Source organism: Eubalaena glacialis, chromosome 10 (assembly GCF_028564815.1).
Source record: "Eubalaena glacialis isolate mEubGla1 chromosome 10, mEubGla1.1.hap2.+ XY, whole genome shotgun sequence".
Classification (NCBI taxonomy): domain Eukaryota; kingdom Metazoa; phylum Chordata; class Mammalia; order Artiodactyla; family Balaenidae; genus Eubalaena; species Eubalaena glacialis.
The window spans coordinates 110,609,058-110,632,510 of NC_083725.1; the positions used below are offsets into that span (position 1 = coordinate 110,609,058).

General features: G+C 37.4%; 2 protein-coding genes across 2 annotated transcripts; both read right to left on the reverse strand.

The window, feature by feature from the left end:
• Positions 1-2,190: 2,190 nt before the first annotated feature.
• Positions 2,191-3,104, reverse strand: LOC133099622 (olfactory receptor 5B12-like). Its single transcript, XM_061203386.1, is given in 2 exon segments — positions 2,191-2,786; positions 2,789-3,104. Coding segments are annotated over 2 exon segments (912 nt in total).
• A 13,653-nt stretch (positions 3,105-16,757) lies between these two features.
• LOC133099623 (olfactory receptor 5B2-like) lies at positions 16,758-17,698 on the reverse strand. Its single transcript, XM_061203387.1, is given in 2 exon segments — positions 16,758-17,263; positions 17,266-17,698. Coding segments are annotated over 2 exon segments (936 nt in total). The 5' UTR covers positions 17,696-17,698.
• Positions 17,699-23,453: the final 5,755 nt, after the last annotated feature.

Sequence of the window (23,453 nt, forward strand, 5' to 3'; positions counted from 1 at the left end):
GTTGTTATGACTTTGTTAAATTAACATTTGTTAAGTGGAGCAAAGGGTGCCAGGTAGTGAGCTACAGTTCAACAACAGACCACGAGAGAAATTGAAAGAGAGAAGTTTATTACTCACAGGTCGTGGAAGAAGTATACAGCATGCCTCCAGGGGTCACACAGGGAGGCCAAGCCAGAGTGCAGACAGAGGGAATGACAGAACATGGGGCACATGCATTTATTAGGGTCCATAGATGGAGTGTTTTGGGGTTCCTGGGTAAAACCAAATTGATCACTTCAAATCAAAAGAGTAGGTTTTTTTTTTTTAATTTTTATTTTATATTGGAGTATAGTTGATTTACAATGTTGCGTTAGTTTCAGGTGTACAGCAAGGTGACTTAGCTATACATATATATACTCTTTTTTTTTTTTGGTAATCTCTTTTTATTTTAAAAAATTTTTATCAGGGTTTAATTGACTTGCAATGTTGTATTAGTTTCAGGTGCACAGCAAAGTGAATCTGTTATACAAATACATAAATCCACTCTTTTTTTTAGATTCTTTTCCCATATAGGTCATTACAGAGTATTGAGTAGAGTTCCCTGTGCTATACAGTAGGTCCTTATTAGTTATCTATTTTATATATAGCAGTGTGAAAAAAGGCTACGAATGAACTTATCTACAAAACCGAAATAGAGTTACAGATGTAGAAAATAAACTTATGGTTACCGGGGGGGAAGGGAGGAGGATAAATTGGAAGATTGTGATTGACATATATCTATTCTTTTTCAGATTCTTTTCCCATTTAGGTTATTATAGAATATTGAGTATATTTCCCTGTGCTATACAATAGGTCCTTGTTGATTAATTATTTTATATATAGTAGTGTGTATATGTCATTCCCAAACTCCTAATTTATCCCTCCCCTCTCCAGTCTTTCTTTTAGCTGTTAAATTAAGTAGCAACAAGCGACAGGAAGCTCAGTATCATTGCAAATATTTTGAGACATCTTTGAGTATATATTGTGTTTATTTAAGTTTTCTACTTTTCTCTCAATTCTTGTTCCAAATCCCTGCCTTTATCTCACTTCATCACCTCAAGCGTCACACCATTTCTTAAGCATTTTATTTTCCTGTCTGTACACTGCTTTCCCCAAAAGTAACATAAATCACTCTTTCTCTTCATTCTCCCAAAGAACTAATTACACACAATCTTATATTCAGAAACAATGAAGGGAAAGTAAAGCCCAGAACTATAAATTGTTGCAAAGTAAGTATTCAATACAACAGATCTTTAGGTACCTGCTTTCTTTCAAAAGTTGAGGGTATCAAAGTCATATTTCCCTAGCTGCTCTAAGAAAAGCACAACATATATTTACTGTATTATGCAGGTTGGGAAAACATTTAGTAACTAAAACAATGAATAATTAGGGACTAGATTGTAGAGTATACATTTAAAAAATTTTTACCCCAACCATTGATCTAAAACTACTCAAAGTCATTCATCAACTTCATATCACTAAAGCTTATCATCAGTTCTTAATCTTGATATTACTTAACGTACCAGCACCTTTGACACAGACATTCCCTCTTGAAACATTTCACATCACTTGGTTTACAGGACACCACTCACCTTTGCTGGCAGCTCCTCTCTCTGACCTTTTATTGAGACAGTTACCCAGGTCTTAGTCCTTAAACCACTTCCCTTCTCTCTACCTAAGTCTTCTTACAGATCTCATTCATTCTCAGGACTTAAATACCCTCTACATGCTGATAACTTTCAAATTTATACCTTTATTTCGATGCCAATCTTTTATGGAAGAAAAAAAAATGTTGTGAGTTGGGAGTCTGGACTTCAAGAGCCTTTTATTTTTACTTTCACACTGTGAGAATGCTGGCCTGAAAATATTATGAAAGAAAGCTTGTCCAGCCTCTGGAGGATCAAAGACCATGTGGAGAAGAGGTCGAGAGTAGCCAGAATCAACATCCAGGAATGTAAGGCCATCTTTAAGCTTTCAGCCCAACTGACTATGCAGAAGATAGGCAACCTCATGAGTGAGTCCATGTGAAAGCAGCAAAGTAACTGCCCTGCCAACCATAGAATTATGAGAAATATAAAATGTTGTTTTAAGCCACTAAGTTTTGTGGTAGTTTGCTACAAAGCAATAGATAACTGATTAGCTATACAGACTGTATAATCTCTCTAATTAAATCTATGTGCTGAACAGAATCTTCATCTTCTCAATGGCTCTCCTGAAAGCATTACTAACCTCTTTATTCCTTAGACTATAGGGTTCAACAGATGCCATTTGGTCATTGCCCATAGAATGACTAGAACTGGGTTGTAAGTACATGAAGATGACAGTTCCATAGAATATGGTGACAGCAGTGAGGTGAGAAGTGCAGGTGGAAAAGACTTTCTTCCTTCCGTCTGCTGAGCGCATTCTCAGGATGGCAATGAATATGAACAGATAGGAAGTCAAGTTAACTATAAGGGCAAAAAAGACATTGAAAGCTGCTAAGGTAAAGAGCACAATCTCATTTATGTAGATATCAGAGCTGGAAAGGGCCAGGATTGGGGGAATATCACAGAAGAAGTGATGGACCATATTGGAATGGCAGAAGGAGAGGCAGAAGGTGAATCCAGTGTGGATGACAGATTGAGCAAAGCCCCAGACACAGCAGCCTATGGCCCTTTGAGCACACACACTGGTGGTCACAGTGGTGGTGTAATGCAAGGGCTTACACACCGCTGCATGCCGATCATGAGCCATGACTGCTAGTAGAAAACAGTCTACACTGGCAAAGCCACAAAGAAGAACATCTGAACAACACATCCCCCATAGGAGATGACTTTATCCCCTGTGAAAAACCCAGCCATCACCTTGGGAGTAACAGTTGAGGAGTAAACACAATCCACCAGAGAGAGGTTACTGAGGAAAAAATACGTGGGAGTGTGGAGACGAGAGTCCAACAGAACCCACGTGATCATCCCAAGATTTCCAATGAGAGTGATGAGATATATGAGAGTGAATATTATGAAGAGGGGGACTTGCAGTGTTGGGATATCAATGAGTCCCAAGAGTCTAAACTCATGCACTTCAGTGCTGTTCTCCATGAATGCCATTTTGAAATGGTGTTTCACCTGTCAAAACAAGGGAAGCAAAATGGATGAATGACTGATGCATGGAAAATGATTCATGGCACATTCTGTCACCTGAATGACACAAGCACACCGTGACACCATTACCCATGTAGGACTCCCAATAACCCTGAGACTGGCAGCTTCTGACCTCCATCTCACCATTTGTAAAGGTATGCACTATATTCGTTAGTTCCTGACTCCACTCAGATATTCCAAATGACCACTCAGTTATATTCAAAATATCTGTTGCTTATTTTTATTTGGATTGAAAGTTTGTGCTTCCTCTGCAAATTACTTTCACTTTTATCACTGTCATTCCTGAGCAAGATAGCACTCATACTAACTAAGCACTTACCATATGCCAGGTAGTCAGAGAACAATAAATAGTATCTCATTTAATCTTCCCAGATATTCTTTTAGGTAATTACCTGAGAAAAAATGATGTATCACTGCCTTCTGGATGTGAATACTGTGAAGAATGAGATTATTACCCAAGCCATTGTGCTCCATCTAAGGTCTAAGAAGGATAGCTTTCCTTTCACTCCTCAGAGAAAATTGTCCCCGCATTAAAAGAAATACCCCCAAAAGTGTAAAAATATCAAAATCATGACCACTCAAACAAACTCTATACTATACAGCCTATGCCTGGCTTCATCCCCTTGAGGGAGGCATCACAGAATGGAGGGAGATGGTCATTCCCATTTTATCCCCTTGGAAAAGCCACATAATGTTGCTGAGTTTTAATTTCTTCATCTGACAAAATAAAGTGGGCATTCTTTCCTACTTTTAGTATGTTACAAGAGTCTTACAGCAATCTTAAAAGGTGTTTGGAGGGGCAGTGGACCTTCAAGATGGTGGAGGAGTAAGACGTGGAGATCACCATCCTCCCCACAAATACATCAAAAATACATCTACATGTGGGACAGCTCCTACAGAACACCTACTGAACACTGGCAGAAGACCTCAGACTTCCCAAAAGGCAAAAAAATCCCCACATACCTGGCCGTGTGGCTGACAGGGTCTTGGTGCTCTGGACTGGTGTCAGGCATGAGCCTCTGAGGTGGGAGAGCCGAGTTCAGGACAGTGGGCCCCAGAGACCTCCAGCCACATGTAATATCAATTGGCGAGAGTTCTCCCAAGATCTCCGTCTCAATGCTAAGACCCAGCTCCACCCATCGGCCAGCAAGCTACAGTGCTGGATGGTCTATGCCAAACAACTAGCAAGATAGGAACACAACCCCACGCATTAGCAGAGAAGCTGCCTAAAATCATACTAAGTTCACAGACACCCAAAACACACCACCGGACACGGTCCTGCCCACCAGAAAGACAAGATCCAGTGCCACCCACCAGAACACAGGCACCAGTCCCCTCCATCAGGAAGCCTACACAACCCACTGAACCAACCTTACCCACTGTGGGCAGACACCAGAAACAATGGGAACTACAAACCTGCAGCCTGCGAAAAGGAGACCCCAAACACAGTAAGTTAAGCAAAATGGGAAGAGAGAAATATTCAGCAGATGAAGGAGCAAACTAAAAACCCACCAGACCAAACAAATGAAGAGGAAATAGGCAGTCTACCTGAAAAAGAATACAGAGTAATGATAGTAAAGATGACACAAAATCTTAGAAATAGAATGGAGAAAATAAAAGAAATGTTTAACAAGGACCTAGAAGAACTAAAGAGCAAACAAACAATGATGAACACCACAATAAATGAAATAAAAAATTCTCTAGAAGGAATCAATAGCAGAATAACGGAGGCAGAAGAATGTATAAGTGACCTGGAAGATAAAACAGTGGAAAAAACTACCACAGAGCAGAAGAAAGTAAAAAGAATGAAAGGAATTGAGGACAATCTCAGAGACCTCTGGGACAACATTAAACACACCAACATTCGAATAATAGGGGTCCCAGAAGACGAAGAGAAAAAGAAAGGGCCTGAGAAAATATTTGAAGGGATTATAGGTGAAAACTTCCCTAACAAGGGAAAGGAAATAGGCAATCAAGTCCAGGAAGCACAGAGAGTCCCATACAGGATAAATCCAAGGATAAACATACCAACACACATATTAATCAAACTATCAAAAATTAAATACAAAGAAAAAATATTAAAAGCAGCAAGGAAAAGCAACAATTAACATACAAGGGAATCCCCATAAGGTTAACAGCTGATCTTTCAGCAGAAACTCTGCAAGCCAGAAGGGAGTGGCAGGACATATTGAAAGAGATTAAAGGGAAAAACCTACAACCAGTATTACTCTACCCAGCGAGGATCTCATTCAGATTCAATGGAGAAATTAAAACCTTTACAGACAAGCAAAAGCTAAGAGAATTCAGCACCACCAAACCAGATTTACAACAAACGCTAAAGCTCCTTGTCTAGGCAGGAAACACAAGAGAAAGAAAAGGCCTACAAAAAACAAACCCAAAACAATTAAGAAAATGGTAATAGGAACATACATATCGATAAGTACCTTAAATGTAAATAGATTAAATGCTCTAACCAAAACATATAGACTGGCTGAATGGATACAAAAACACGACCTGTATATATGCTGTCTGCAAGAGACCCACTTCAGAGCTAGCGACACATACAGACTGAAAGTGAGGGGATGAAAAAGATATTCCATGCAAATGGAAATCAAAAGAAAGCTGGAGTAGCAATTCTCATATCAGACAAAATAGACTTTAAAATAAAGACTATTACAAGAGAAAAAGAAGGACACTACATAATGATCAAGGGATCAATCCAAGAAGAAGATATAACAATTGTAAATATTTATGCATCTAACATAGGAGCACCTCAATACATAAGGCAACTGCTAACAGCCATAAAAGGGGAAATGGACAGTAACACAATAATAATAGGGTACTTTAACACCCCACTTTCACCAACAGACAGATCAACCAAAATGAAAACAAATAAGGAAACACAAGCTTTAAATGACACATAAAACAAGATGGACTTAGTTGATATTTATAGGACATTCCATCCAAAAACAACAGACTACCCTTTCTTCTCAAGTACTCATGGAACATTCTCCAGGATAGATCATATCTTGGTCATAAATCAAGCCTTGGTAAATTTAGGACAATTAAAATTATATCAAGTATCTTTTCTGACAACAATGCTATGAGACTAGATATAAATTACAGGAAAAAACTGTAAAAAATACAAACACATGGAGGCTAAACATTACACAACTAAATAACCAAGAGATCACTGAAGAAATCAAAGAGGAAATCAAAAAATACCTAGAAACAAATGACAATGAAAACACGATGACCCAAAACCTATGGGATGCAGCAAAGCAGATTTAAGAGAGAAGTTTATAGCAATATAATCCTACCTCAAGAAACAAGAAAAATCTCAAATAAACAACCTAACCTTACACCTAAAGCAATTAGAGAAAGAAGAACAAAAAACACCCCAAGTTAGCAGAAGGACAGAAATCATAAAAATCACATCAGAAATAAATGAAAAAGAAATGAGGGAAACAATAGCAAAGATCAATAAAACTAAAAGCTGGTTCTTTGAGAAGGTAAACAAAATTGATAAACCACTAGTCAGACTCATCAAGAAAAAAAGAGAGAAGACTCAAATCAACAGAATTAGAAATGAAAAAGGAGAAGTAACAACTGACACCGCAGAAATACAAAGAATCATGAGGGATTACTACAAGCAACTATATGCCAATAAAATGGACAACCTGGAAGAAACGGACAAATTCTTAGAAAAGTACAACTTTCCAAGACTGAACCAGGAAGAAATAGAAAATATAAACAGACCAATCACAAGCACTGAAGTTGAAACTGTGATTAAAAATCTTCCAAGAAAAAAGCCCAGGACCTGATGGCTTCACAGGTGAATTCTATCAAACATTTAGAGAAGAGCTAACACTTACCCTTCTCAAACTCTTCCAAAATACAGCAGAGGGGAAACACTCACAAACTCATTCTATGAGGCCACCATCACCCTGATACCAAAACCAGACAAACACGTCACAAAGAAAGAAAACTACCGACCAATATCACTGATGAACACAGATGCAAAAATCCTCAGCAAAATACTAGCAAAGAGAATCCAACAGCACATTAAAAAGATCGTACACCATGATCAAGTGGGGTTTATCCCAGGAATGCAAGGATTCTTCAATATACGCAAATCAGTCAATGTGATACACCATATTAACAAATAGAAAGATAAAAACCATAAGATCATCTCAATAGGTGCAGAAAAAGCTTTCAAACAAATTCAACACTGATTTATGATAAAAAGCCTCCAGAAAGTAGGCATAGAGGGAACTTACCTCAACATAATAAAGGTCATATATGACAAACCCACAGCCAACATCATTCTCAATGGTGAAAACCTGAAACCATTTCCTCTAAAATCAGGAACAAGACAAGGATGCCACTCTCACTACTATTATTCAACATAGTTTTGGAAGTTCTAGCCACAGCAATCAGAGATGAAAAAGAAATAAAAGGAATCCAAATCGGAAAAGAAGAAGTAAAATTGTCACTGTTTGCAGATGACATGATACTATACATAGAGAATCCTACAGATGTTACCAGAAAACTTCTAGAGCTAATCAATGAATTTGGTAAAGTAGCAGGATACAAAATTAATGCACAGAAATCTCTTGCATTCCTATACACTAATGATGAAAAATCTGAAAGAGAAATTAAGGAAACACTCCCATTTACCATTGCAACGAAATGAATACAATACCTAGGAATAAACCTACCTAAGGAGACAAAAGACCTGTATTCAGAAAGCTATAAGACACTGATGAAAGAAATTAAAGATGATACAAACAGATGGAGAGATATACCATGTTCTTGAATTGGCAGAATCAACATTGTGAAAATGACTATACTACCCAAAGCAATCTACAGATTCAATGCAATCCATAGCAAACTACCACTGGCATTTTTCACAGAACTAGAACAAAAAATTTCACAATTTATATGGAAACACAAAAGGCTCTGAATACCCAAAACAATCTTGAGAATGAAAAACGCTGCTAGAGGACTCAGGCTGCCTGACTTCAAACTATACCACAAAGCTACAGTAAACAAGACAGTATGGTACTGGCACAAAAACAGAAATATAGATCAATGGAACAGGATACAAAGCCCAGAGATCAACCCACGCACATATGGTCACCTCATCTTTGATAATGGAGGCAAGAATATACAATGGAGAAACGACAGTCTCTTCAATAAGTGGTGTTGGGAATACTGGACAGCTACATGTAAAAGAATGAAATTAGAGCACTCCCTAACACCATACACAAAAGTAAACTCAAAATGGATTAAAGACCTAAATGTAAGGCCAGACACTATAAAACTCTTAGAGGAAAACATAGGAAGAACACTCTTTGACATAAATCACAGCAAGATCCTTTTTGACCCATGTCTTAGAGAAATGGAAATAAAATGAAAAATAAACAAATGGGACCTAATGAAACTTAAAAGTTTTTGCACAGCAAAAGAAACCATAAACAAGATGAAAAGACAAGCCTCAGAATGGGAGAAAATATTTGCAAATGAAGCAACTGACAGGATTAATCTCCAAAATATAGAAGTAGCTCATGCAGCTCAATATCAAAAAAGCAAACAACTCAATCCAAAACTGGGCAGAAGACCTAAATAGACGTTTCTCCAAAGAAGACATACATATTTCCAACAAACACATGAAAGGATGCTCAACATTACCAATCATTAGAGAAATGCAAATCAAAACTACAATGAAGTGTCACATCACAGCAGTCAGAATGACCATCATCAAAAAATCTACAAACAATAAACACTGGAGTGGGTGTGGAGGAAACGGAACCCTCTTGCACTGTTGGTGGGAATGTAAATTGATACAGCCACTATGGAGAACAGTATGGAGGTTCCTTAAAAAACTAAAAATAGGACTACCATATGACCCAGCAATCCCACAACTGGGTGTATACCCTGAGAAAATCATAATTCAAAAAGAGACATGGGGCTTCCCTGCTGGCGCAGTGGTTAAGAATCCGCCTGCCAATGCAGGGGACACAGGTTCAAGCCCTGGTCCGGGATGATCCCACATGCCTCAGAGCAACTAAGCCCGTGCGCCACAACTACTGAGCCTGTGCTGTAGAGCCCGTGAGCCACAACTACTGAGTCCGCGTGCTACAACTACTGAAGCCCGCGAGCCTAGAGCCCGTGCTCTGCAACAAGAGAAGCCACGGCGATGAGAAGCCCGCGCGCTGCAACGAAGAGTAGCACCCACTCGCTGCAACTAGAGAAAGCCTGCGTGCAGCAACGAAGACCCAACACAGCATGTTCCACATGTTCCACATTTTTCATTGCAGCACTATTTACAATAGCCAGGACATGGAAGCAACCTAAGTGTCCACCGATAGATGAATGGATAAAGAAGATGTGGCACATATATACAATGGCATATTACTCAGCCATAAAAAGAAATGAAATTGAGTTATTTGTAGTGAGGTGGATGGAGTTAGAGTCTGTCATACAGAACGAAGTAAGTCAGAAAGAGAAAAATAAATACCACATGCTAACACATATATATGGAATCTAAAAGAAAAAAAAATGGTTCTGAAGAACCTAGGGGCAGGATAGGAATAAAGATGCAGATGTAGAGAATGGACTTGAGGACATGGGGAGGGGAAATGTTAAGCTGGGATGAAGTGAGAGAGTGGCATGGACATATATACACTACCAAATGTAAAACAGATAGCTGGTGGGAAGCAGCCACATAACACAGGGAGATCAGCTCGGTGCTTTGTGACCACCTAGAGGGGTGGGATAGGGAGGGTGGGAGGGAGACACAAGAGGGAGGGGATATGGGGATATATGTATACGTATAGCTGATTCACTTTGTTATACAGCAGAAACTAACACACCATTGTAAAGCAATTATACTCCAATAAAGATGTTAAAATAAACAAACAAACAAACAAATAAATAAATAAAAGGTGTTTGGAGACCAACACTGTTATTTACAGAGGAAGCATATTGTGGTGATAAAGAACATGGTCTCTGGAGTGACTTGCTTGCATTCAAATCCTGGTATTGCTACTTACTAGCTGGGTAACCTTGGGCAGCTCACAACCTCTCTGGGCCTCAGTTTAAAACAGGGATGGTAATAATAGTACCTCACAAGGCTGTTTGGGGAATTTAATAAGTTGATATGTTTAAATCACTTAGAATACTGCCTAATACATAGTTAGCATGCAATGTCACAATTATTACTACTATTAAATAAATATTAATATGAATAGTGGTCATAGTATTATATGACTATCGAAAAAATAACAAAAAAAGCTCAACAAAATTATTGGAACCACACTACTAAAGAAACTTATGTGGGTGAGTGACCTAATAGCTTAAATTCAAAATTGTATAATCAAACATACCATACTTACAATTATTAACAACAAAAAACTTGAGGGTTGAGATTTAGGGATAATAACAGATACAAATTTTGACACGTTATCTTTCATGGCAAGACTTCTGCCAGAGGAATCTATTGAAGGTTGTACTGATTATTTCACCCAACTGTATTTATGAAATAGCTTTCCCAATTTTCAGAATCCAGGCTAAATATCTAATCCAATCTGATAAAGTCTTCAACAAACAAGCTCTTAATGCCAGAATTATTCAGCCCTGGCTCTCTTTTCCTCACACTCCACATGTAGTCCCTGAGCACATACTATTATCTCTACCTTCAAAATATATCCTAAATTCATTCATTTGTCACCACCTTTATTATAACCATTTCAGGGCAAACCATTGCTTAGGTCACACCTGGTAGGAACTGAGACAAAGAAGGAAACACTGGAAAAGTTAAGAAAAGGATATCTGATAAGATGCCGATATGGAAGCTGAGAGATGGTGGGGGCTAAGGAGTAGATATTAAAGGATGTTGAAATTTTATCCTTTCAATTTGATAGTAAATGTGTCCTATAGGACATGTCTTTTTAACCTTAACAACAATAATATCAGCAACAATCACATCTGCAACCTTATTACCCTTCACACCAGGCACTGTTGTCTTAGTTCATATAGATTCAAACCTTTAAAGTCTGAATCCAAGCCTGAATAATAATATAAACAATGCATAATATAAACAATATAATATGCTACCTTAATTTTTTTTTTCTGTATTACCCAATGTACCCAGTACATAATAAGGCCTCGAAATGTCATAAGCTCACTGTGAGCTCTTATGATTAAGCTATTACATTTCTGTGTATAATGTTTACTCTTAATCAAAAACAAAATTTTGAACAGGTGAAGATATCACTTCAGGAAATAAAGTGTATTGACAGGTATGTCACTGTGCCAAGATCTAAGAGGGTTAAAATTAGGTTATTTAAGATCCTAAATATTTAAAACACTAACACGAGACAATATTGTCTTATCTGTGCCCAGAGAATTCCTGGAGATTAAATATAAGTACATGAAGAGGACTGTCCCATAGAATGGAGACTGCAGGGTTGTGGCCAGCATAGGTGGACAAGATGTTCTTGTATCCCTTGGCTAAGCACATACTCAAAATGGTGATAGTTATGAACAGGTAGAAAAGCAAGGTAGTCAGAAAAACAAAAAAGACATTGAAACTCGCCACAAAGCAAGAACTAGCTCACTGGTAGGTTTATGAGAGCAAGAGAGAGACATGACTGCTTGCTTTCTCAGAAAAAGTGATGGGCCATGTTGGACAGACAAAAGGAGAAACTTAAATCATTATGGATGGAAGCATTCAGGACATCCCACAGACCTAACAGTCAATGGGGGCCAGATGACCAAAAAATTTATTATCATAGTGGTGGTACAATGGAGAGGTTTACACACTGCTGTATAGTTGTCAGAAGACATTGAAATCATCTCAGTCCCTCTCAATCACATTTTCTTTCGATTATTGGGTTATTTGACCAACGTTGGACTACATTCCAAGAATACAAACTTAATGGGATAACACTTCTGCCCTCGAAAAGCTCACAATTAAATAGCAGAGCCACAGTTGTAAATGTAAATATATATATTAAATGTAACAAGTATATATTAAATATATTAGTGTTTATATAAACTATATAATTATTTCTATAATACATTTTATTAATATTTAATAATACAATATATGATTTATTGGTATGTTATGTGTATTTAATGTGTTTGGATGAACAGAGAAGGATGCCAATACAGAAAAGGAATAGGCAGAAGGATTAGGGAGAAGAAGAGAAGGGAAAGGACACATTTATTAAACAACTATTCTCTGTCCAGCACTGTGCAAAGTTCTTGCTCATTCAGCACTCATTTAATACAATTATTATCTCCAGTAGAAGCTCAGAGGATTTTAGTGCGATATCTTAGATCAGAAAATTTGGTTAAAGTGGACTTTTATTTTTCTTGTGCTAATGTTATTCCTACTAGCCATTTTAATTATGTCTTACAAGCTGGGTGGGGATTAAGAAATAAATACTTCTGGAATTAAGTTGCACTGTAGATATTTTACAGAATTTTCTGTCATATATTCCTCCACTTCTTACCAACAGCACCCAGAAGGTCTTATGGGAATCTCTCTATATTGGTTGGCATAAATCATACTAGCTGTTAGACAAGTAAACGCCAAAATTGCAATAGCTCAAACACAGAGGTTTTTCTTGCTCGTATACTGTTCATATACACTATATGGGACTCATATAGTGACTTAGGAATCCAAGTTCTTTCCATTTAGTGGCTCCACTGTCCGCTATGGCCTGGAAAGACCAGTCACTCAGTGTGAGAACGGGGCCAGGCTGACCTCTATCTGGCACCAGTAATGTCTGCCCTTACCCCATTCAAATATAGTGCTGGGTCCGAGCTGGCTCTGTCCCCAACCACTTCTTACTCTCCTTGCCAGGCAGCCTTCTCCCTAGTGCAACAAGAGGGGCCAAGCTGGTGCTTGGCCTGGGCCTGGGCTCATGCTAGGGTGACTGAGGGAAACTGGCCAGAGGTCCAGGCATTTTCAACATGCTTCTTCCTCCTTGTTTGGAGGGGGAGAAAGGGGGTAAGCAAGTGTGTGTGAGCTCTTCACAGTGGACTCCACATTTCTCACAGCTCCGCAGCCTGTCCCACTGGTCTTCAAACCAGCCAAGGGGACTTGTCTTCCTGGTGTTGGGCCCCAGGGCTGGGGAACCCAATATGTGGTTAGAATTGCTCATTCCCCGTGGAGGATCTCCTAGCCCAGGTAATCCCCGCCTCCTCCATGTCCGTTCCTAGGGGCGCAAGTCCCAGACTGATTGCTTCTCTTCTCTTCCTACCCGACTCCCTGCAGATCGTTCTTTACAGCCTTGGTTGTATAAGAGTCTTTCATCAGTTGCTAGTTTGTTTTCAGTGAGAATTGCTCCACACTTAGATGTATTTCTGATGTGTTTGTGGGGGGAGGTGAGCTCAGTGTCCTCCTACTCTGCCATCTGGATCTCCTCTCCCCACAATTTCTTTATCCATTCATCCTTCAACAGATACTTAGGTGGTTTCCATGTCTTGGCTATTGTGAATGATGCTACAACACACATACACACAAAAGTAATTAGGTGAGAAGATGTATATGTTAATTAGCTTGACTGCAATAATCATTTCACTATGTGTGTGTATATCAAAACGTCATGTTGCACTCAAATATATACATTTGTTATTAAAATTTTTAATAAATAAATAATACAAGACATAGGGGAACCTGGGCAAGGGTTTATTAGTTTCCTATGGCTTCTCTAACATGTTACCAAAAAATTGGTGGCTTAAAAATCACAGAAATTTATTCTCTCACAGTACTAGAAGCCAGAAATTCCAAATTAGTTTCACTGTGCCCAAATCGATGTGGTGGTGGTAGGGCTCCTAATCCCTCTGGAGGATGTAGAATAAAATCCATTCTTGCCTGTTTCATCTTCTGGTGGTATTCCATGGCTTGTGGCTGCATCACTCCAATCTCTGTCTCCATGGTTACATTGCCTTCTCCTCTTCTCTCTGGGGTCCAATCTCTCTTTGACTTTTTTTTTAAAATAAATTTATTCATTTATTTATTTAGTTTTGGCTGTGTTGGGTCTTCGTTGCTGTGTTCGGGCTTTCTCTAGTTGTGGTGAGCGGGGGCTACTCTTCATTGCCGTGCGCGGGCTTCTCATTGCGGTGGCTTCTCTAGTTGCAGAGCACGGGCTCTAGGCACGTGGGCTTCAGTAGTTGTGGCACACAAGCTCAGTAGTTGTGGCTCGTGGGCTCCAGAGTGCAGGCTCAGTAGTTGTGGCACATGGGCTTAGTTGCTCCGAGGCATGTGGTATCTTCCCGGACCAGGGATCGTACCCGTGTCCCCTGCATTGGCAGGCGGATTCTTAACCACTGCACCACCAGGGAAGTCCTCTTTGACTTCTTCTTATAAGGATATATATGATTTCCTTTAGGGCCCACATGTATAATCCAGGGTAATTGATCAGTCTTAAATCCTTAAGATGATCACAGATGCACACAATCCTTTTTATGCTACATAAGGTAATATTCACATGTTCCAGGGACTCAGATGTGGATCTTTTGGGAGCCACTATTCAACCTACACGGGTTCACATGGGAAAATTCTACATGATCTTTGAAAATTTGCTGTAACTCTAAAATAATTCTAAAGTTAAATAATTAAATTTCAACAAGAGAAGCATCACTGTAAAGACAGAAGTGAATCTTGTGATATAACACACTGCCCACTAGGAACAGCATGATCATCTTAGTACATTCAAACACAATCTTACAAATGTTGAGATGTTGAAGTCAATAATTAAATAGAGACAAAAAAGGAGCCATTGGTGCACGTTCCCATTAGAGCTTTAGTATAAAATGGAGATCCCTGAGGGTTAAATAAATGCATAATGATTATGCTTTACACTAGGATATGAAATGCATGTTATGTTTATCACTGACAGATACTTTCTGGTCTATATTCCATACGGACATTTTGAAGCATTTCAGTTAGGTGTATAATCAGTACGTATGAAGTAATTTTCCAAATTAAATCAGAGAGTAAACTTTTATTTAATCTCATATTAATGTATTCTTATGATTTACCAATTAGAATTTATTTGGTGTTTACTTGCCACTTTACAAGACATATTGAGATGATCTGAGATTACCCATTGATGGGATATCTAGGAAATCATTGTGCCAAAAGTGGGGCATGAAAACATTGAGCAAGAATGTAGATTAAAATATTTCAACAAAGCAGAAAATAAGCTGTAACTCTGGAAATGCTCTATATGTATATCTACAAGGTAACTAAGGGGAATAAACTGTAATATAATCATCAATGGTTCAAAGATTTAACATATAGTACAAAAGGACTCAAACTTTATTTGTACTTTTGATAATTGTTTATTGAGAATCTGCTGTGAAACACATACTCATTTAGGTACTGAGGACCACATGAGAAAAAGAGATAAAGTCACTGCTCTTATGGAACTTACACTCTAGTTAGGAGAAATAGTTAACAAACCAGTTGGCGAGTAAATATACATGGGTGAGTGTTGATAAGGACTATAAAGAAAAATGCAAGGTGAGGAGTTGCTGTATGTGGGGAGGAGAGAGTATTTTATAAAGATGGTCAGGGAAGTCCTCTGTGGTAGGATAACATTTAAGGACACCCTGAATGAAGTAAGGGAAGATTCCTCTCGGAGGGAGTAGTAAGTACAAAGGCCCTGAGGTGGAAACATATATGGAGTTATCAAGAAATAGCAAGGGAATCAGTGTAAACGGAGTGGAGGAGAATACTTGGAGAGTGAAAAGGATGACCTAACTCAACTTAAGTGTAAACAAATGAGAAGCACTAACCATTTCAAAGCATCTGCAGATAGAAAAACATACAATGTTATTGATACTCTCAGTGCATATTTTTAAACATTGTGAAAGTTTGTGCTCATGTACAAATAATTGAAAATGCTTTTATTTCCTTCCATTTTTCTTGTATTCCAGTTCTTTCTTCCTTTTGAAAATTGTAATGGAAACATTGGTTCTACAAAATGACTCAGCCAAGACAGAAATATAACTCAATTTAAATGTGATATTTATGTCTTTCAATAAAATGTGCCAACAAAGCACATACTTTCATTTAGAATTATATAGCTTTTTCTCCAGTTAAGACTCTTAGAACAGATATACTAAAGAAATAAATAAGATTAGATATAAATTTATATTCTAATAGCTTTAAACTATTTTAAATTATTGTATTATAAGCTACCTACACTACAAATTTACCACTGCCATATGTATGTGACCACATGCCCACATAGAGCACTTGTATGAACCTCTGTTCACGGGCTTGTTTGTCCTACTGATTTACATGTATGTTTGCACTGGCATGTGGTAGAGAAAACATCTGTGTAACAAGTGAATAAATCAAAAACGATTCATAAGGTTTTTAAGAAGCAGGACCCAGAATATCTTATGCTTCACTTGAGACATATATGGTTGAAGTATTAAGTATATTTTATTTTTACTAAACAACAGACTTTTGAGTTGGATATAATTTTAGGAATTAAATGTAATGTAGGGCTAAAATGTGAATGGGATGACCTGAGAGAAACGAAACTAGATTTTGTACATCACACAACATTAAAATCCAAAGGCTAGAGAGAATTTTGCGTTCCCCAAAACCTTCTTGAATGCACTTTTAACCTCTTTGTTCCTCAGGCTGTAGACTATAGGGTTCAGCATGGGAATGACCATAGCATAGAACACAGATGTCACTTTGTCTGTGTCCATGGAATGATTGGAGCTGGGTTGTAAGTACATAAAGATGACTGTCCCATAGAAGATGGAGACTACAGAGAGGTGACTAGCGCAGGTGGACAAACCTTTTTGGTATCCCTTAGCTGAGTGCCTCTTCAAGACGGTGACCTATATGAAAAGGTAGGAAATCAATATTACCAGAAGAGCAAAAAAGACATTAAAGCTTGAAATTAAAACAAGAACCACCTCACTAATGTGTTTATCCGAGCAAGAGAGAGCCACGACAGCTGGAATGTCACAGAAAAAGTGATGGACCACATTGGACTTACAGAAAGAAAGGCTGAATGTACCTCCAACATGGATGGAAGCATTCAAGAAACCACATGCGTTATGGCCAGACGTGTACACACACTTGTCGTCATGGTGATGGTATAATGTAGGGGTTTACATACTGCTGCATAGCAGTCATAGGCCATTGAGGATAAGAGGAAATTTTCCACACTGGCAAAGGCTGCAAATAAGTATATCTGAGCAGCACATGCATTGTAAGAGATGACCTTGTCTCCTCTAAGGAACCCAGCTATCACTTTAGGTGTGACAGCTGAGGAGTAGCCAAAGTCCACCAAAGACAGATTAATGATGAAAAGGTACATTGGGGTGTGGAGACAGGAGTCCAACAGGATCAGTGCGATCATCCCCAGATTTCCAAAAGCACTGATGAGGAAAATGAGGGTGAACACAATAAAGAGAGGAACCTGAAGTTCTGGGGCTTTGGTTAGACCCACCACGATGAAATCCATCACATTTGTACCATTCTCCATGTGTATTACTAAATTCTCTGTAGTAATGAGAAAGCAAGGAGCGTCTGATAAACGGCAAAGAGATTGTACTGAAATTTAAATATATAAACACTCCGTTATTTTTTCATTTTATGATGGCAATAAATTATTCTTCATGATTCTCTGATCTAAAGCATTGATTGAAAAAAAACTTAGTAAATAAATTATTTTATAGTTACATACTGTTGAAGCTGAAAGATCCATACGGATTACATGGCCAACTTCCCACTTGCGCAAATGAACAACCTGAGGTGCAGAAAGAGATTATTATTTGTCTTAGGTCACATATTTGCCATAAATACATGTCTCAAATCAGATCACTTCAATCTATTAACAGCTAACGTTTATACAGTGCTCAGTCCAAGTACACATTTATGTTTAATTTGTTTAAATATGGTTAATCTTCTAACAAATCTACAAAAGGTTAAGTGTTTTGAGCAAGGTTACACAAGTACCAGCTGACAGAGTCGAGCTTTGGACTCAGGCAGAGTGACTTCCAAGACACATGATCCTAACTGAAGTTTAATTGAATTTATTTTAACTAAATTCATATTTATTCATTGCATACACTAGACCAAACTCAATGCTTGTGGGTGCACAGTGGAGAAACTAAGATATATACGTAAACTAGATATAGTGGGGAAACAAGCACAGCGGCAGTACAGGCAATTACAACCAGAAAGGCAATTATAAAGAGAAGTTGTGTCATTGAGTGTTTGAGCTTGGGCTCTGGAAAGAGGTGCCTGTGCGTTCAAAAGCAGCCCCACCATTTACTACCTGGGAGATACTATTACTGAAATAACGTCTTTGAGCCTCATTTTCTCTTATCTATAAAATGAAGGTGGTAATAGAATCTTTCAAAAGGAATTATTATAATAGTTAAAAGAGAGAATCCATTTTCTTTAAAGCACAACTTGGGTGTTAGCACAATCCTGATGAATTGTTATGTTATCATTAGGATGAAATGATGGTCTCCACCTTGGTTTAGGAAAGGTGGGTGGTGATATGCAGGGTCTCAATGTGTGGGTGAGTCTGAAGTCCAGTACACTCACTTCTCAATTTGCCTTTCCTCACACATTATGTTCATTTAGCCTTTTCTGTGTCCTCCGGGATTTCTCACTCTAAATCAGCCATTTCTTATGAAAATTCAGGGACATTCAGCCTAGCTTGCTTTATTTTCCTTCTGATCCATATGTCAAGGAGTTTTCTTCTCTAAAACTCATTTTTACTCATTTCACTCTCATTCCTTAGCTGAATCACAGAAATAAAGGACTGATAAATCATGGGCCAGGAGTTTAATTCTAGCCTGCACATCTGTTCTGGGGCAAGCTCCATGTTTTTATTTTCTATTTCTTAATTGGAATTTGGAGCCTTTAGAAGTACATTTACTCTCTGGCAGTTACTTTTCTCTAAAATCTTTCTCTTGCCATGCTGTCAGTTCACTTTACATTCCTAGTCTCTAAAGGCATTTGTGTTTAAAAACTTCTGACAAACATGATAAAATAACCTATAACAATTTATAGCATATGCTGTGTCCTATGATCTTTAATAAGAGAATTATATATTCAGATATAGATATGTCTCAATTAATCTTCACAGTAAAAGTTAACACTATTATCAATATTTTATAAATAATTAAACAGAATTTGAGAAGTTATTTCCTAAATTACATGTGTAATATGTAGTAAATTCAAGATTTAAATGAATATATGATTCATTTTACAACCTATGCTCTAAATGACTGCTCTGTCAACTTTTCTAGATGTCATGAAAAGAGTGAGATTATGAGGTAAAGAATAGTGAATGGGATACAGATCTACATAATCTCATGAGGACCCTTCTGCAATCTAAACAACAGTCAATTCAAACTTTTCTTCTGAGCTTCCCCTGCGGTAACAGGGGAAGATACTAAACAGCATGAAATAACCGTCTACTGAATCAGAGAATCCTCTGTCTTATGATTTTGCCCATCCTTTTTAGAAATATAACATAGTGTCTCATAAGTATAACCGAACTTCCTACTAACAGAAGTATTTTGTAATTTGACTCCCAATTGCTTTCAGAAAAATGTTTATGACATTCTATTTTGAGCTCAAAAAATTCATAGTATCAGTTTCATGACTGCTTTTACATGTATTACATTTCTCACTCAAAATGTGTATGGAATATAGAAGCTTACCTGTCTCTTGAAAGGAAGTGCTGGAAATCCTGAATTTTTAGTCTGATCCGAAAAGTCTGCCAGGGTAGAATGTATAAATTCTGTTGAAGAAGCTCTCTCTGTGGCACTAATCAAAAGTGCCCTTATAATTGTCACTTACCCTATGCCAAACTTAGTTTCTTTGTTTGTGAAATAGACAATATTATCGACACATCAACATAATCCACAGAATTGTGACCTTGAAGAGCTAACAAAAGAAGGTTTATAAAACAACTCAGTAAAGGGTCATCATTTTGACTACATTCAATATAATATTTCCCTTGTGGGTTTTCCCTGTCAATGGTTGCAGACTCACAGAAAATCCTCAGTTTTGAGTAGGCCAGCAGGTGTACTAATAATTATTCACATTCAGATGAGTAAATAAATTACCAAAGAGGCTCTGTATATGTAGTCTGTTCCATCTAAAATGATGTTAAAGGAAGAACTGTTTTGGGATTTTAGGAACTAATGAATGGGAACAAGGAGGGAATTTTAGAGACCTGGAGATCTCAAGGGAATAAGCCCCCAAGAGGAAAAATACAGGTCCTGTTCACTTACTTCAGGAAGAAGCAATTAAACTGCATGTGAAGATGCAACTTGGCTTGTTGAGCTAGCACAGAGATGTATTTACATTATTTTGTTGTCGTTTCTTCCTTTTTTCAGTTTCAGTATAATTTACTTACAGTCAATTTCATACATTTTAGTATACAGTTCTGAGAGTTTAGACAAATGTATGTGATCATGTAACCACCAACACAACCAAAATAAAGAAGAGTCCTATCTGCCCCCAAATTTCCCTGTTCTTTTTCAGTGAAACTATCCTGCCACCCCCAGATACTGGAACCTGAATTTGTCTTTATGACTGTTCCTTTGTAAGAAATGTCATATAAATGAAGTCATACAGTATGTAGCTTTTGGGGTCTGGCTACTCTCATTTAGGATACCACATAATACATTCATCCATTTGTTGCTTGTATCAGCAGTTTGTTACTTTTTATTATCAAGTACTATTCTATTATATGGATCTAACCAAGTTATTTATTTCTAGTTTTTATTGATTACAGTTAAATCTGCTATAAACATTTGCATATAGGTTTGTGTATGAACATGGGTTTGCATTTCACTTGAGTAAATACCTTTAAGTGGAATTGGCTGATATGGTAAGTTTACGTTTAACTTTATAAGATACTGCCAACTTTTTTAAACAGTGATGTACGATTTGTATTCTCACTGGTAATATATCTCAATTCCTTCATGCCATTGCCAATCCTTAGTACTGTCTATACCAAGGTTGAGTGTTCCTGACAGAGTGAAGTGACTAAGAGAAAGTGTTAAGGCTGTGAGGAAGTTATATTGTTTAAGGAACTCAGAGAAGTCCATTGGTTCCACAGTAGCATTTGGTAGAACTATTGGAAAAGGCCCAACCACAGCTGCCTAAAGTTGTGACTCTGTTTGGGAGATGTAAGGGAAATATAAAAAATTTTAAATGATATCTAGAGAATAATACATGTGTTGAAAAGTTCTGACATTTTCCTGGGTATTGAGAAGGTTATGGACACGTTCAAGATTATGAAAATACCTAGGAAAGAACAGAGCAGATGCCAATGATTCATTCCCAGGACCTTGAGGACCTGGACAAACAGAAAACAAAAGCCAAAGCAGATTTGTCAACTGCCCAAATTTTGGATATGGTCCCCAACCCACATTCAGACCCTCTCATCAAAACGTGTATAAGAAAAACTCTGACAAAAGGTTGGCCACAAATACAGTTGCAACCCCTAAGAAGACAGACTTATAAATAAAAATAAGATTTTAAAAGACTGGGCAGAGACTTCAGTTGCTCTGTAGTACAGGGAAACAGATCCTAAAATTAGTACAGTCAGCTCACTAAACAAACAAACAAAAACAAATATCAACTCCTGGCTAGTCAGAATTCAGTTTCTACACTATATTGTCTAAAGTGTCCATATATTTAACAAAAAAAAAATGTGAAGCCTGAAAATTAGGAGGAAAATGTGGCCCCCAAAAATGAAAAAGCAGTCAATAGAAACTCTCTGAGGGTGTCCACATATTTTCAAAGAACTGAAGGAAACAATATGTAAAGAATTAAAGGAAAATGTGATTACAATGACTCATCTAGTAGAGAATATCAACGAAGATACTAAAGATATAAAAAAAGAAACAATTAGAAATTCTGGAGTTATAATTTTAACTTCATTAAAAAATTCAAAATATTTCTATATTAAGAAACACCATTTATAAAATTAAAAAATCCAACCACAAATTGGGAGAAAATGTTTGCAAATCAAATATCTGATTAAAAAGATTATTTTGAGAGTATAGAAATCTTACAACTCAGTAATGAGAAGACAATCTCAATTTAAAAATGGGGAAAATTTGAAGATACATTTTACAAAAAAAAGTATATGAGTGCCTAATAACCACATGAAGAGATAAAAATGATCATAAATCATAAAAATTAAAATAACAGGGAGATACCATTTTAGACACACTTGGATGGCTATAATTGAATAAACAGATAATAACGGATATTCATAGAGATGTGGTAAAAAGAAAATCTTCATATATTACTGGTAGTCTTTGCGTTTTGGATAGCTTGAGGCTGAAGAATTGGGCCAAACTCTTCTAAAAGGTAGAGTAAAATGCCCTGAAGTCTTTTTATACAAAGGAAACAAATAACTGCTACAGGAGGGGACTGTCTCAAGACAAGGACAGTCTCACTCACAGGACATAGTCATATTTTGAAGGTAATAAGATGTTAGAGGGCTGGACTGGAGAATTCTGAGTTTTGAGGACACAAAGACTCACTAGAGTTCCAATCAAAATTTCTGGCAGGGGACAACTTAAATTTCCAGCTAATCACGGTAGGAGCTCAATTATCGGTATATCTAAGTGATAACTTTGTCACCTCCATCCAGTCCAGTGTGGTTCCTTCTGATCCAACAACTTGTGAACTAAAAAGAAAACTTAGCTCATCCCGTATACACATCCCATATATAATGTTGAAGCCGGGTAACGATAATAGGGGGAAAAAACCTTCATTCATAAAAGAAGATAATGGAAGACATGTTAGCCAATTCTGAAATTTTGCTGAGTTGGCATCACCAAGACTGCCCCCCGCCAACCCTGAGAATGATAGACAATTCTTCATTACATCTTGATTTGTCTCTTGGTTAAGAACTCCATTTTTCATTCTTTTTCTTAGCATCTAGTTCAATCTTTTGGAGGATGCTTTCTTTTTTTTTTTTTCTTCTCCCTTGAAATGTTTTATTTTTGCAGCTATTTTTTAAGCTTTTTGTTGTTGTTGTTGTTGTTAGAATACAAGATTGTCATTTGTCGTAAATACTGCAATTGCAAAATCAACTGATTAAGGAAAGGCAATTAGACTCCCCTTAAAATCTTGATGTTTACATGGATTTTTTTTTTAAGTGGACAGTATCTCATTTTTTTAATAAGCTTTTAAAAAATTAAGGTATAGGGGCTTCCTCGGTGGCGCAGTGGTTGAGAATCTGCCTGCCAATG